The sequence below is a fragment of the Xenia sp. Carnegie-2017 genome, unplaced genomic scaffold, assembly GCF_021976095.1.
Source record: "Xenia sp. Carnegie-2017 unplaced genomic scaffold, XeniaSp_v1 HiC_scaffold_1, whole genome shotgun sequence".
Classification (NCBI taxonomy): Eukaryota; Metazoa; Cnidaria; class Anthozoa; order Malacalcyonacea; family Xeniidae; genus Xenia; species Xenia sp. Carnegie-2017.
The window spans coordinates 1,491,658-1,504,404 of record NW_025813402.1 but is presented as its reverse complement, the minus strand read 5'-3'; the positions used below and the strand labels follow the sequence as shown (position 1 = coordinate 1,504,404).

Here is a 12,747-nt window from a genome sequence, read left to right as displayed (position 1 = left end):
TTTATGTTTACCTTTATGTCTACCTTTATGTCTACCTTTCTGTCTACCTTTGTGTCTACCTTTATTTCTACCTTTATGTCTACCTTTGTGTCTACCTTTATGTCTACCTTTATGTCTACCTTTATGTGTACCTTTGATTATCTTTGCGTAGTGACCACAGTCTGTGTCGGTCACTACGCAAAGAAAAAACGCTTCAAAAACATTTTCTCGAGTCACCCTATTTCAATGTTCTTTGTTAAATGGACACGCAGAATGACTTGGAACATCTTTTATCTCAACTAACGATAAAAAGTTTCTCCAAAGAACATCAACCGCTTTCTAGTTAAATATTACTTTTTTCTTGCGGAAAGATAACCTTAAAAAATAACCTTTAGTTGATTCATAAACTACAGGAAGAAGTCTTTATAATGAGAATGACGACAACTCTGACTAAAGTCCTTTGGATTGATGTAAATAGTTTAGGTCATCAAATCTTATAAAAAGATTTCAAACGAAACGCTTTATAAAAGGTTTTGCTGAACAATGAATGAATAAGTCGCTGTCATGAAATAATAATTGACGGATTAAATTGCCAGCATAAGCATTATGAGTCGGATTAAATTACTTTGTTTTGCTTTGCTTTGAAATATGCAAACATGAGCTGCGTAGCAATCGTGAAAACATCAGGATATCAACAAATGAAGTCTTTTGCTTTTTCATAAGGTAACCTTTAACCAGTACGAGATGTTACTCACAGGATCTACAGTAATATTTAGAACTATTATAATTACTTTTGGTAGCAGTTAGCCTGTAGAACGCAATCTTTAACGCTGCTTCTCATATTAATGAGTCCTTTCAGTTGTCTGGAAAGAGCTCTGACATAGTGGTTTGCGTTCTTGGGACGACTGAAACAACTCGGATTACTCGATATGAGGAACAAGCTGTAGGAAGGAAAGTTCTAGCTAGAAAACGTAACGAAATATGGATTCTATTACTTAAAGTTGTTTGTAAATCTTTGAAGCTTATCTTAATGCGCAAGTTTATACTAAAAGCCGACAATGCAAAAGCAAGCAACCAGTGCAAAACCCGCCCCAGAAGTCAGGATTAGCGAATGCTTCTACATGTTTGTAGAAGTATAGATTGTCCAGGTTAATGATATTCTGAGATAGACTGTTGGTGTTGTTGATATTGAATGATATTTTGACGGCTAAGTATGAGAAAATTTTAGTCAACACTAATATGAACAGTTTCTTTTGCCTTTCTCAGTACGATCAACATTTACAATCAAGGAAAACAAGTTTCAAACCATTCGCTTTGTTGAAATAGTTTTGTTAGTCCAACAATGTTAGACTCTATTCACATACTGCGCTTCGTTGATTGAACAAGAGAAAAAACAATATTGCCGGTGGGATTGTATATCACACATCTGTATTATCATTCATTATCCACCTTCGGTACCAGGCCATGGCGATAGCCCAGCGTTGCTGATGTCAGAACTGGTTTTGCACGAAGCTGCGGCTAGCGGCGACTACCACGAACTCCAAAGCCTGTTGCTCATGGGGAAAATTGATGTGAATCACAAAGATGTGGAGTTTGGAGAGAGAACAGCATTACATTGGGCAGCGGCTAAAGGTATGTAAACAACGAGATCTTTACATAAAGACGTAGAAACATGTTTTCAAATGTTTGTTTTTGCATTTTGTCTTGTAATTCCGCTCTACGACTTTAAAGTTTCAACGAAATTCTTGACACGTTTAAACTTCTCAGGCCACGCAAGCTGCATCAAATTACTGCTGGAACATAAAGCAGACGCTACCGCGCGAATGGTAGGAGGCTGGACCCCAGCTCATTGCGCCGCCGAAGAAGGTCACGTGAACTGTTTACGCGCTCTTCAAGAACATGGAGGTGCCGTATGTTTAAAGGACGACACAGGCGACTCGCCAAGACGCGTTGCAGAAATTTATGGACATGTTGACTGTGTAGAGTTCCTTAAAAGGTCAGTGTCAAGAGATTTTAAAACAGTTTAAAAACAACTATCGAATTGATGTTGTTCGGACTTCGTTCAACTAGTATTTGGGAGAAGTTAGGTTTCCTTTTTCAAATACAATTAATGTAATGTTAATATTGTACGTTTATCATTAGCCGACAAATTCTTGAAATCAAATAATGTTTGATGGTAATTTAGTGGTTTTCAAGATAAAACTGTCAAATTTTTTTTCTCAAAGCATCGAAGAATCGGGAGAGCAGAGAATAATGTACATTAAAGACACAATACTCGCTCAAGGACGAAAAATTGGCGCGACAAAAAAAGCGAATTAACGACGTACATGATTTTAATTGTATCAACTCTTCGTTGGAAAAACTTTAATGGAAAGATTATTGTAATCCATTGTCAATTTATATCTATGTGATATATCTCTGCGTTACAATGATCTTAATGAAGAAATTACTGTCATATATTAACTTATAAATTTGTAGTAAACTGTGTACATATCAATGTTATACGTAATTTAAATTATGAATATTAGTATGTTCTTCTTGAGCTGTTTCAAGTATGCATCGACGAAAGTAGGAACTTTACATTGCAAAAGCATCTCCCCACACACGGAAGAACGCGTCCTTGAAGCAGAACATCAAATATTGACCGTTTTGTACCTTGAGACACGGCAAGAAGGCTATGATGTTCTTTTATAAAAGGCAATCATTGTAATGACCAGACTCTTGAGGCTGACCAACACGAAAACACTTTCCGATATAATAAGCCTGAATTGCCGCCCAAACAGATATAAAAACGATAACTACAACAGCCAAAATAACGCCAAACATTTCGCCAAAAATGAGCCAACTTTCGGTGTATTTCAACAAAACGATGTCAAGCGCACGCAATGCAATTTCAAATACACAAATAAAACAACCAGTCGACGTATTTATTAAAGTATTAACCTGCTGCTTTAATGCGTTTAAGGTAATGCAGGAATGTTTTCGAAGTGCAAATGATCTTTTTAAAAGTTTGAAATGAGAAAACGAAACAAATTCAATCGCTTGAAAATCTTCTAAAAAGTTATCGAGAAAACAATAATATTGAGTTTTTTTTGAAACTCATAAAGAAAGATTACAGGTTGTAAACAATCGTTACCATAACAACAACAGGTACATAAGCAGAGTTTGACGCAAGAAGTCAGAGATGAAAGGCGAGGCATTGCTAATTTCGAAACTGGTCTTGCATCACCGAGGACGAAGCACGTAATTATCCTTTTTGAGGACTCCGCGATGAATAAAATGGATATTTCATGTTCGTTTTGAATAACGATTCGGAGCTTTCAGTTTTTCATAAATGAAGTATCATAAGTATTTGTCCAGTTTCCCTAGAAATACATTGAAAATATAAAGTGTAGAAGAGCAGTTACCTAGATACAAATTAGTACAAATTAGTACATCATAGTACAAATCGGTAAATTACATTACCGGTAAAATACACCTACCTTTACCATGTAGTGATCTCCCGAACCACTTTTCTTCTTCTTCTCGTAATTCTGTTCCAGGACCTGACATTTAAACAGCAATCCTTTAGTTTTCTCCATCACTTGCTGATAAACGGAAGGAGACTGAGTTCCCATGACAACGTGACCCTGTGTGCGAAATTCATTCATACTTTGTTATAGTGACGAAGAGCGACATCGATAATGGTTTGCTCTAGAATTTTTGCATTAATATCGATTCTCAGATCTTTAAAAGAAAGTACGAAATAAGCAAATTTCTTCTCTTTTCGATTACTGATAGAGTTGACAGCAAACGTCATGTATCCAAAAAAAATGATGCAGATCATTCATGTTCGTGCGTTTCTTAGAAGGATTGTTGATAGTGACTGACGTTTCTAAATCCATAGTCATCTTTAGAGTCATGTCTTATATGACGTACAGAGCAGATAAAAATAAAGCCTGACGTTTACTCTTCACTTTACTCTGAAGATGACTACCGCTAAGGTTTGTCAAAATGTCAGTCGACAACAACACCAACAGTCCTTCTCAGGATTCTACTAACCTTGACGATCTACAAAAACATTTTATTCCTTACGTGTAAGAAAGATCACTGGTAGTTTAATGTCTTCCACCTTTCTACGGTAATTTACGTGTAAGAAAGATCACTGGTAGTTTAATGTCTTCCACCTTTCTACGGTAATTTACGTGTAAGAAAGATCACTGGTAGTTTAATGTCTTCCACCTTTCTACGGTAATTTACGTGTAAGAAAGATCACTGGTAGTTTAATGTCTTCCACCTTTCTACGGTAATTTACGTGTAAGAAAGATCACTGGTAGTTTAATGTCTTCCATCTTTCTACGGTAATTTACGTGTAAGAAAGATCACTGGTAGTTTAATATGTCTTCCACCTTTCTACGGTAATTTACGTGTAAGAAAGATCACTGGTAGTTTAATGTCTTCCACCTTTCTACGGTAATTTACGTGTAAGAAAGATCACTGGTAGTTTAATGTCTTCCACCTTTCTACGGTAATTTACGTGTAAGAAAGATCACTGGTAGTTTAATGTCTTCCACCTTTCTACGGTAATTTACGTGTAAGAAAGATCACTGGTAGTTTAATGTCTTCCACCTTTCTACGGTAATTTACGTGTAAGAAAGATCACTGGTAGTTTAATATGTCTTCCACCTTTCTACGGTAATTTACGTGTAAGAAAGATCACTGGTAGTTTAATGTCTTCCACCTTTCTACGGTAATTTACGTGTAAGAAAGATCACTGGTAGTTTAATGTCTTCCATCTTTCTACGGTAATTTACGTGTAAGAAAGATCACTGGTAGTTTAATATGTCTTCCACCTTTCTACGGTAATTTACGTGTAAGAAAGATCACTGGTAGTTTAATGTCTTCCACCTTTCTACGGTAATTTACGTGTAAGAAAGATCACTGGTAGTTTAATGTCTTCCACCTTTCTACGGTAATTTACGTGTAAGAAAGATCACTGGTAGTTTAATGTCTTCCACCTTTCTACGGTAATTTACGTGTAAGAAAGATCACTGGTAGTTTAATGTCTTCCATCTTTCTACGGTAATTTACGTGTAAGAAAGATCACTGGTAGTTTAATATGTCTTCCACCTTTCTACGGTAATTTACGTGTAAGAAAGATCACTGGTAGTTTAATGTCTTCCACCTTTCTACGGTAATTTACGTGTAAGAAAGATCACTGGTAGTTTAATGTCTTCCATCTTTCTACGGTAATTTACGTGTAAGAAAGATCACTGGTAGTTTAATATGTCTTCCACCTTTCTACGGTAATTTACGTGTAAGAAAGATCACTGGTAGTTTAATGTCTTCCACCTTTCTACGGTAATTTACGTGTAAGAAAGATCACTGGTAGTTTAATGTCTTCCATCTTTCTACGGTAATTTACGTGTAAGAAAGATCACTGGAAGTTTAATGTCTTCCACCTTTCTACGGTAATTTACGTGTAAGAAAGATCACTGGTAGTTTAATATGTCTTCCACCTTTCTACGGTAATTTACGTGTAAGAAAGATCACTGGCAGTTTAATGTCTTCCACCTTTCTACGGTAATTTACGTGTAAGAAAGATCGCTGGTAGTTTAATATGTCTTCCACCTTTCTACGGTAATTTACGTGTAAGAAAGATCGCTGGTAGTTTAATATGTCTTCCACCTTTCTACGGTAATTTACGTGTAAGAAAGATCACTGGTAGTTTAATATGTCTTCCACCTTTCTACGGTAATTTACGTGTAAGAAAGATCGCTGGTAGTTTAATATGTCTTCCACCTTTCTACGGTAATTTACGTGTAAGAAAGACCGCTGGCTGTTTAATGTCTTCCAGCAAATAGAGAGCGTAATCATGGCGTAAACCAGCCTTTTCCAATCATTTAACAGCTGCGTGTGGTCAACATTTGCTGCATGCTAAGTTATTTACGCTGTGCAATGCAGGCAAAGGCCATATATATATAACAAGGCTATTCAATTAAGGTACACAAGCCGATACGACTAAAGGCACCCTAATGGACATCGCCTTACAAGCACTCATAAGGAGTACGACATGACACTTCGCCATCTCGTCCCTTCGGCACCTGTCACACTGATCTGAATGAACAGTGAAGTGTATGGAGAGCAGTTGAAAAAAGAAATAAAAAAATAAAAATTCGTATGCCAGGAAGCGGCACGCAAAGCAATTTTGGTGCTTGCTGGTTAGAACGCGAGATACAGCATACAGCCAACAAGCTGAAGGCAGTAAATGCTGAAGGCGACATGGCAACGATGCTAATAAATAGAGTTACGTGATACAATGCAAGTTCCGCTGGAAGTCATGTAAGACAAAACATACGCACCGTCAGCCTTGCTTAAAAATTTGATCATCATAAGTAAAAATTATTTATATAAAGAGAAACAAACCTTTTCCGAGTCTATCTTGGCGTCCAATCTTGCATTTCGTATCAAATTAACAATCCAACGTTCCGCCTCCTCAGGTGACATGTCCAACTTCTCTGCTAGCATTCTACAAAATACAACATGACAAATTATTAGCACGGATAATCATGAACTAGCTGGATGATTGTAGGGGTGCCTATGAACACAAGGGGATATAATAGTAAACGGTTGCAGCGATGACTGTGAATACGAGGGGATATGACGGTAAAAGATTGCAGTGATGACTGTGAATACGAGGGGATACGACGGTAAAAGATTGCAGAGATGACTATGAATACGAGGGGATATGACGGTAAAAGATTGCAGAGATGACTGTGAATACGAGGGATATGACGGTTAAAGATTGCAGCGATGACTGTGAATACGAGGGGATACGACGGTAAAAGATTGCAGTGATGACTGTGAATACGAGGGGATATGACGGTAAAAGATTGCAGAGATGACTGTGAATACGAGGGGATACGACGGTAAAAGATTGCAGAGATGAATGTGAATGCGAGGGGAAATGTTGCAGGGATGATAATGAGCACGAGAGGATATAATGGTAGGTAAACGTTGAACGGACAATGAAAATATTTTAGTTAATTACCCAATACTGATGCACTGATGTATTCGACAAAATGTCTCAAATATAAAAAGTCTCGCGTTTTCTCGGAACTCATCAATACAGCCACATAAAAAGAAATCATTTTTCAAAACCTGAAATAAAAACCATGTCAAAATAAAACTTCAAATAATCTATATCCCATACTGGATCTACTGTACCTGCACTGTACAACACACACCTACACTGTACAACACACACCTACACTGTACAACACACACCTACACTGTACAACACACACCTACACTGTACAACACACACCTACACTGTACAACACACACCTACACTGTACAACACACACCTACACTGTACACACACACCTACACTGTACAACACACACCTACACTGTACAACACAGACCTACACTGTACAACACACACCTACATTGTACAACACACACCTACACAGTACAACACACACCTACACTAAACTACATTGACCAACAAAAGTCAAGCGTTACTCTAAGTTTCTACATTAAACATAAACTTAGCTATAAACAAACTTACAGTTTCGCATTCGCGGAGCTTTTTCTGTGCACCATCAAAGTTGAAATCCACGTATAAACACTGCAAGAATTCCGTTATGGGATCCTTGTAAGCGTACGATTCTTGTTCAATTACTTTGACAAGATCTTTAAGGACGACCCGACGTCTTTTCGTTGTAATAACCGCTGTCGTTAAGTATCGCAGTATATGAGGGCACATCGTCTGTATTGCGTTAAGATACCTAAAGGAACACATTCATAAATTTAACCTTTTTCCCGCGACACTGGCTCAAACGGAAAATGTTATGATAATACGTATGTAGAAATATTTTTAAAGAGAACATACTTTGGTTGATAGAGAAATAAATCTATCAATAAATCTCTCCCTTTGGCATGATTAAAATACACAAACAAACTCCAATGAAGCAGCCATGTTCTCAGCTGAAGCTGTTGTAACTCAGGATAGTGCTGAATAATGAAAAATCATAAAAACATTACCATAGGGGGTGTTTACATGAATCCAGAATGACTTTCAATTCCGATCGAAACGTGATGTCAATCCGTGTTTACATGGGAAATCAACACAAGGATTGACATTTCGCGGGAATTTTGAAATTTGAAGATGAAGAACATAAACATTATAGCAACCCTTTTTTTTCTGTTGCTCCTGCGTTAATACAGCTTAACACTTGCATGAAACTAATTGTTGTTTTTCTTCGCACTCATTTTAGCCCATTTAGCCGCCTTATTTGCTTACGAGCTTCAATTTCCCAGAAGCACTACGCACGGCGCATGCGTGCTTCGTCATTAATCACAATATCATTCCAGAATGAAACTCAATTCGCGTTTACATGAGATTAAAAGTAAATTTCGATCCGGAATGAAACTTCGATCCGGAATGAAAATAGGAATGAACTCGATCCAGATCGAGTTGTGACTCATTCCAGATTTATGTAAACATGCAGAAGGATTCATGTAAACATGCAGTAGGATTTCTTTTAAAATGGAATGAGTTCATTCCGGATCAAAAGTAATTACAGATTCATGAAAACATGCAGTAGGATTTCTTTAAAATGGAATGAGTTCATTCCGGATCAAAAGTCATGCCAGATTCATGTAAACATGCAGTAGGATTTCTTTTAAAATGGAATGAGTTCATTCCGGATCAAAAGTCATGCCGGATTCATGTAAACACCCACCCCATAGATTAGCGCATTTATGCTTGGTACTACAAACACACATTAAACAACATACGTTTTGATCGACAACTTCTTTAAGCGAGTCTAAATCAACCAGTGCAGCGTCCCAGTTCTGCATTAAAATCTCTGAAGCCAGTTTTCCCCAAAGCGCATCAACTGTCTTGGGTTCAGTATGATGAGCCTACAAGCATTATGAACATAATCTACTAAGAAAGTGCTTGAGAATTGACTCGCAACATTCCAGATTTCTAGGGTTAAGTATGATGAGCCTACAAGCATTATGAACATAATCTACTAAGAAAGTGCTTGAGAATTGACTCGCAACATCCAGATTTCTTGGGTTCAGTATGCTGAGCCTACAAGCATTATGAACATAATCTACTAAGAAAATGCTTGAGAATTGACTCGCAACATCCAGATTTCTTGGGTTCAGTATGCTGAGCCTACAAGCATTATGAACATAATCTACTAAGAAAGTGCTTGAGAATTGACTCGCAACATCCAGATTTCTTGGGTTCAGTATGATGAGCCTACAAGCATTATGAACATAATCTACTAAGAAAATGCTTGAGAATTGACTCGCAACATCCAGATTTCTTGGGTTCAGTATGATGAGCCTACAAGCATTATGAACATAATCTACTAAGAAAGTGCTTGAGAATTGACTCAACATCCAGATTTCTTGGGTTCAGTATGCTGAGCCTACAAGCATTATGAACATAATCTACTAAGAAAATGCTTGAGAATTGACTAACATCCAGATTTCTTGGGTTCAGTATGATGAGCCTACAAGCATTATGAACATAATCTACTAAGAAAGTGCTTGAGAATTTCAACATCCAGATTTCTTGGGTTCAGTATGCTGAGCCTACAAGCATTATGAACATAATCTACTAAGAAAATGCTTGAGAATTGACTCAACATCCAGATTTCTTGGGTTCAGTATGCTGAGCCTACAAGCATTATGAACATAATCTACTAAGAAAGTGCTTGAGAATTGACTCAACATCCAGATTTCTTGGGTTCAGTATGCTGAGCCTACAAGCATTATGAACATAATCTACTAAGAAAATGCTTGAGAATTGACTCAACATCCAGATTTCTTGGGTTCAGTATGCTGAGCCACAAGCATTATGAACATAATCTACTAAGAAAGTGCTTGAGAATTGACTCGCAACATCCAGATTTCTTGGGTTCAGTATGCTGAGCCTACAAGCATTATGAACATAATCTACTAAGAAAATGCTTGAGAATTGACTCGCAACATCCAGATTTCTAAGAGATGTGAAATTTCTCCAGCTAGAGACCACATATCATTGGCTTAGTATTGGAATGGAATATAAAAATCTTTAAGTAATCAAGGAATTTGGGGAAATGTTCATCAAAATAATAATTTTTCTATGTTTTTCACGCAAAAGTGAGAAGGTCAAGGTTGATTTTCACACAGATTTTTGCAGTTTTTCTCGAAAAGGTGTTAATCTTCATGAAGCAATGAATGAAATATTACTTCAGCAAAGCAAACTGTAATGGCATGAAAAAGAATTTGAAATTTTCTTTGTTTAGTTGCCTGAAATGAAATGCTCGATTTTGGTTGAAGACTTGAACGCATCAAAAAAATTCTGTGTACATACATTACATTGTGTTCAAATCATTGTCAGGATAGTGCTTAAGATGTATATTTTCCAAATTTGGGAAAGTAAATTTTAATGTGAGATACTGGGGGTTTTCAGGGGATATGTGGGATACTGGGGTTTTCAGGGGGTATGTGGGATACTGGGGGTTTTCAGGGATATGTGGGATACCGGGGTTTTCAGGGGATATGGGGATACCGGAGGTTTCAGGAGATATGTGGGATACTGGGGGTTTTCAGGGGATATGGGGATACTGGGGTTTTAGGGGATATGGGGAAACTGAGGGTTTTCAGGGGATATGTGAGATACTGGGGGTTTTCAGGGGGATATGTAGGATACTGGAGGTTTTTTAGGGGGATATGGGGGATACTGGGGATTTTTAGTATGAATGTCCACTTGGACATTGCTCCAAAATTTAAATGTTCAATTGTGCAAATCACAGACAAATAAACTAAGAAATAAATCAAACTTACAAATAAATTAAACTTACAAACATACAAATAAATTAAACAAATATAAAACTTACTAAAATTCTGTAAAAATAGAGATTATCTGCGGCACTCGAGTAATTTCCACATTCGTATTGAAACTTTGAATAATGATAGAGATTTTCAACAGCTTCATATTCCACCTGGATTATGAGAAAAAAACTACTTAGAGAACAGAAAGACATAATATGTAGACGGTGATCACAAAAATTCCGCAAAAATTTGACTCACTCCCTTTTCCTTTTGTATAAACTCGAACAAGTGTTTGCCATCTCTGAAATGAACGTAAACAGTCTTTAATTACAAGCAAAATGTATTCTTTAAGAGTATTCTCAGCCTATCCATTAAAAGTAGGTTTGATTATATTTCAATCACTGGCATCTGTGCTTTAAAATAAATTCAATTTATACTTTAGACCAGGGGTCTCCAAACTTTACAGCCAGAGGGCCACATGAACTTTCATCTAGCATGTTGAGGGTCGAAGAATATAAAAAGTTTCCACATTATCCTTCAGCTTTTTAAATTTTGCAATGTGCTTGAAACGGAAGTAGGAAGTTGGGAGAAAAATTGAGGTAAGCCACTCTTGCTAGTTGGCTTGCAACATAACGTGAACTTTCTGCACAAAGTTTATTTTGCTTAAAAATAATATTATTAAGTGCCTCTGCGGGCCTAATTGAGCGGCCCAACGGGCCGATTCTGGCCCGCGGGCTGTAGTTTGGAGACCCCTGCTTTAGACACCTTGCATATTTAAGGAAGATATCATGTTAACTGCTCAATTTAGATCAATATGCGTATAACCTGCTCGTCTGTGCTTTCTCAACAAATTCTTCATCTTGAAACAGTTTCGTGACAGGTTCGGACTTCTCCTCGAGTTGCTTAAGTTCCTTAACGACTTGAGCACGTTTCTCAATAAGCTCTTAAAAAAACCATCAATAAAAAATTGGAGTTTCATATGGAGGAATAAATCTAAAGTGATTTTGTGAGGAAGGGGAGGGAGAGGGGGAGGGGCTCTAGTTTGAATTCACATTTTTCATGGTGTTTTTGGCGTGTTACCATGCCTTGGTAAATTTTGTCACTTTAATACCATAATTAAAAGCAAGACTGTTAGTAGTGCACACCAAGATTGGGCGCACACCACAAACTTTCCAGTTTGGGCTGAGAGATATTTTTGAAAGTGCACTCTACTACCATATGCAAATCACAGGACACTTTCCTAAATTCCCCCGTACCGAGTAAAACTTTATATACCACACCGCCATTCATAATTATCCCAGTTAAATTTTTCAAGTTTAAATAATACTTCAAAAACCTTCGGGAATTTCTTCATCAGGGTTGATGCGCTTAAAAACATCCATGGCTAGATCAACCTTTGATACAGAGATACAATATGTTGATTTTAATACGGAAAGAATCTAAAATTCATTTCAACACCAACGCGCATTTGTAGTTCAAACGAACTCACCATTTTGGTGTTGTTGAGAAGTTCCAATATGCATTGTAACACTTCATTTTCATCATAGACCTAAAGATATGAGAAGAACAACAAAGTAAGTCTACAATACGATGGACCGCATGTTAGTAATAGTATTTGAATACAAAAGCAGACACTTTGAAGTGAAACACAAAGGATTTAAAAACGACAAAAAACATAAGAATTGAGCTTTGAGTGGTATGAAACGCTTCTCACCTGTTTTACTGACAGAAACTCCATCAATGGAAACACTAAATGTCGATCTAAATAACAGCCAATTTTCGAAGTCAGGTCTTGTTCCGCCATCTTTAAAATGTGGTGTAATACGGGGAGTAGAAAAAGACAGGAGTTGAAGATTGCAAAGATGAAGATGTTTATGTCGTCTTTGGAGTAAAGCGGTTCGATGGAGTCAGAATTTTGAGAAATGAGAATATCAGTGCATATTACATG

At 37.1% G+C, this 12,747-nt stretch overlaps 2 protein-coding genes and 1 long non-coding RNA gene across 4 annotated transcripts; 1 reads left to right on the top strand and 2 right to left on the bottom strand.

Moving 5' to 3' along the window:
• The first annotated feature begins 613 nt into the window (after positions 1-613).
• Positions 614-2,521, top strand: LOC124453025 (ankyrin repeat domain-containing protein 66-like). 2 transcript variants are annotated; one of them, XM_047003749.1, is made up of 4 exons: positions 614-702; positions 1,441-1,611; positions 1,747-1,975; positions 2,205-2,521. In XM_047003749.1, exons 2-4 carry the CDS (start codon positions 1,467-1,469, stop codon positions 2,296-2,298), a joined length of 468 nt encoding a protein of 155 aa, XP_046859705.1. In that variant the 5' UTR covers positions 614-702; positions 1,441-1,466; the 3' UTR covers positions 2,299-2,521. The 2 variants fall into 2 exon arrangements, with proteins under 2 accessions (XP_046859705.1, XP_046859787.1); XM_047003831.1 differs by having other exon boundaries at positions 623-702; positions 1,246-1,611.
• On the bottom strand, positions 679-1,365 carry LOC124453232. The gene is made up of 2 exons (XR_006951035.1): positions 1,286-1,365; positions 679-941 (listed from the first exon to the last, which is right to left on the bottom strand). It is a non-coding gene; the product is annotated as an uncharacterized LOC124453232 (long non-coding RNA).
• A 364-nt stretch (positions 2,522-2,885) lies between the features above and the next one.
• Positions 2,886-12,622, bottom strand: LOC124452853 (eukaryotic translation initiation factor 3 subunit E-like). The gene is made up of 13 exons (XM_047003515.1): positions 12,514-12,622; positions 12,289-12,348; positions 12,136-12,193; positions 11,625-11,742; positions 11,058-11,100; positions 10,865-10,969; positions 8,763-8,888; positions 7,855-7,976; positions 7,531-7,750; positions 7,010-7,119; positions 6,385-6,487; positions 3,462-3,608; positions 2,886-3,344 (listed from the first exon to the last, which is right to left on the bottom strand). The coding sequence occupies exons 1-13, from the start codon at positions 12,601-12,603 to the stop codon at positions 3,300-3,302; spliced, it is 1,347 nt and encodes a 448-aa protein (XP_046859471.1). The 5' UTR covers positions 12,604-12,622; the 3' UTR covers positions 2,886-3,299.
• Between the last annotated feature and the right edge of the window lie 125 nt (positions 12,623-12,747).

Excerpts from the sequence above, each read along its gene's own strand:
- LOC124453025 (XM_047003749.1), top strand. The coding sequence starts at position 1,467 with ATGTCAGAACTGGTTTTGCACGAAGCTGCGGCTAGCGGCGACTACCAC. Across the intron at positions 1,612-1,746 it reads ACATTGGGCAGCGGCTAAAG|GCCACGCAAGCTGCATCAAA; the intron begins GTATGTAAACAA and ends TAAACTTCTCAG. Across the intron at positions 1,976-2,204 it reads TGTGTAGAGTTCCTTAAAAG|CATCGAAGAATCGGGAGAGC; the intron begins GTCAGTGTCAAG and ends TTTTTCTCAAAG.
- LOC124452853 (XM_047003515.1), bottom strand. The coding sequence starts at position 12,603 with ATGGCGGAACAAGACCTGACTTCGAAAATTGGCTGTTATTTAGATCGA. Across the intron at positions 12,194-12,288 it reads TTCTCAACAACACCAAAATG|GTTGATCTAGCCATGGATGT; the intron begins GTGAGTTCGTTT and ends TCTGTATCAAAG. Across the intron at positions 7,751-7,854 it reads TTATTTCTCTATCAACCAAA|GTATCTTAACGCAATACAGA; the intron begins GTATGTTCTCTT and ends GTGTTCCTTTAG.